Genomic DNA, 2,500 nt, shown 5'->3' with positions numbered 1-2,500 from the left:
ATGAATACCTAACCTTAACCACTAGGAATGAATACCTAACCTTAACCACTAGGAATGAATACCTAACCTTAACCACTAGGAATGAATACCTAACCTTAACCACTAGGAATGAATACCTAACCTTAACCCTTTGAGTTGTTTCTGTTTTAACCTGTAACTACGTGGAATGACCCCTGTAACTATTTGGAATGAACCCTGTAACTATGTGGAATGAACTCTGTAACTACGTGGAATGAACCCTGTAACTACGTGGAATGAACCCTGTATCTACGTGGAATGAACCCTGTAACTACGTGGAATGAACCCTGTAACTACGTGGAATGAACCCTGTAACTACGTGGAATGAACCCTGTAACTACGTGGAATGAACCCTGTAACTACGTGGAATGAACCCTGTAACTACGTGGAATGAACCCTGTAACTACGTGGAATGAACCCTGTAACTACGTGGAATGAACCCTGTAACTACGTGGAATGAACCCTGTAACTACGTGGAATGAACCATGTAACTACGTGGAATGAACCCTGTAACTACGTGGAATGAACCCTGTAACTACGTGGAATGAAACCTGTAACTACGTGGAATGAACCCTGTAACTACGTGGAATGAACCCTGTAACTACGTGGAATGAACCCTGTAACTACGTGGAATGAACCCTGTAACTACGTGGAATGAACCCTGTAACTACGTAGAATGAACCCTGTAACTACGTGGAATGAACCCTGTATCTACGTGGAATGAACCCTGTAACTACGTGGAATGAACCCTGTATCTACGTGGAATGAACCCTGTAACTACGTGGAATGAACCCTGTAACTACGTGGAATGAACCCTGTAACTACGTGGAATGAACCCTGTAACTACATGGAATGAACCCTGTAACTACATGGAATTAATGCATCAATTTTAGACTTCCATATTATGTTGAATTTCGAAAGTGAAACTTTGAGAAACTGAGAGATCAGGTTGCACAGCGAGCTGACTGGACTGAACTGTATGAGGATATCAATGTGTGCGTGTGTGTGTGTGTGTGTGTGTGTGTGTGTGTGTGTGTGTGTGTGTGTGTGTGTGTGTGTGTGTGTGTGTGTGTGTGTGTGTGTGTGTGTGTGTGTGTGTGTGTGTGTGTGTGTGTGTGTGTGTTTGTCTGTGTGTGCGTGTGTGTGTGTGTGTGTGTGTGTGTGTGTGTGTGTAAGTGTGTGTGTGTGCGTGCGCGTGTGTTTGTCGACTCACCCACTACCATGATGTTGAACTCGAAGCCAGCCTTCATGGTCTTGCGTCTCATCTGGTCCAGAACAGCCTCGATGCCCACATAGCCGAAGAGGTCATGACCTTTAATGGTTCCCTGGAGACCATGGCTCTCTGTAGGGCAAGGGGTCACAACCTCTACCTCTATCTCTCTCTCTACGTTGACTTCTCCCTCCATCTCTCTCTCCTCTGTCCCTTTATTCTGCGCTGTGCTGTCCTCTGTCTTCTCCTGCGCTACTCTCTCCTCCACAGCTTTCTCTGCTGCTGCTTTATCTTCTACTGCTTTCACTTCCTCCATCCCTCTGTCCTCCATCGAGGCGGGTATCTCCTGCTCCAGCACCTTAGTTGTGTCTGAGAGAGAGAGAGAGAGAGAGAGATGGTTATTGGTTATTTTGACACTTAGTTATTGTTGTTACTGTTGTCCCGTTGACCATTTGATTCTCATTTTTATATTGTAAATAAGCTTTGGCAATATGTACATTGTTACGTCATGCCAATAAAGCAAATTGAATTGAATTGAATTGAAAATTGAGAGAGAGAGAGAGAGAGAGAGAGAGAGAGAGAGAGAGAGAGAGAAGAGAGAGAGAGAGAGGAGAGAGAGAGAGAGAGAGAGAGAGAGAGAGAGAGGGAGCGAAAGAGAGAGCGAAAGAGAGCGAGAGAGAGAGCGAGAGAGAGAGCGAGAGAGATAGAGCGAGAGAGAGAGAGAGAGAGAGAGAGAGAGAGAGAGAGAGAGAGGAGAGAGAGAGAGAGAGAGAGAGAGAGAGAGAGAGAGAGCGAAAGAGAGAGCGAAAGAGAGAGCGAAAGAGAGAGCGAAAGAGAGAGCGAGAGAGAGAGCGAGGAGAGAGCGAGAGAGAGAGAGAGAGAGAGAGAGAGAGAGAGAGAGAGAGAGAGAGAGAGGGGGAATGGTTAGTGACTGGATGAACGGCTGAAAGACAGAGGGAGGAGACACACACCCAAAGACATGTGTGGACACACAACATCATTTGATCACAGCATTCTTTGATATCATACATGCCAATCAGTCTTTAGAGAGAGAGAGAGAGAGTGTGTGTGTGTGTGTGTGTGTGTGTGTGTGTGTGTGTGTGTGTGTGTGTGTGTGTGTGTGTGTGTGTGTGTGTGTGTGTGTGTGTGTGTGTGTGTGTGTGTGTGTGTGTGTGTGTGTGTGTGTGTGTGTGTGTGTGTGTGTGTGTGTGTGTGTGTGTGTGTGTGTGTGTGTGCGCAGAAGAAAGAGACTCAACTCTCAGAACCTTTTTG

General features: G+C 46.0%; 1 protein-coding gene across 1 annotated transcript in view; it reads right to left on the bottom strand.

Moving 5' to 3' along the window:
• LOC129831719 (neuronal-specific septin-3-like) overlaps positions 1-2,500 on the bottom strand; it is a 74,090-nt gene that overhangs the window by 61,739 nt on the left and 9,851 nt on the right. The window contains exon 2 of the mRNA XM_055895113.1: positions 1,232-1,597. Coding sequence (XP_055751088.1) covers positions 1,232-1,597 — 366 coding nt within the window. The remainder of the gene's footprint in view (positions 1-1,231; positions 1,598-2,500) is intronic.

Source organism: Salvelinus fontinalis, chromosome 2 (genome assembly GCF_029448725.1).
Source record: "Salvelinus fontinalis isolate EN_2023a chromosome 2, ASM2944872v1, whole genome shotgun sequence".
In the NCBI taxonomy this organism is placed as follows: Eukaryota; Metazoa; Chordata; class Actinopteri; order Salmoniformes; family Salmonidae; genus Salvelinus; species Salvelinus fontinalis.
This window is presented reverse-complemented; position numbering and strand designations above follow the sequence as displayed.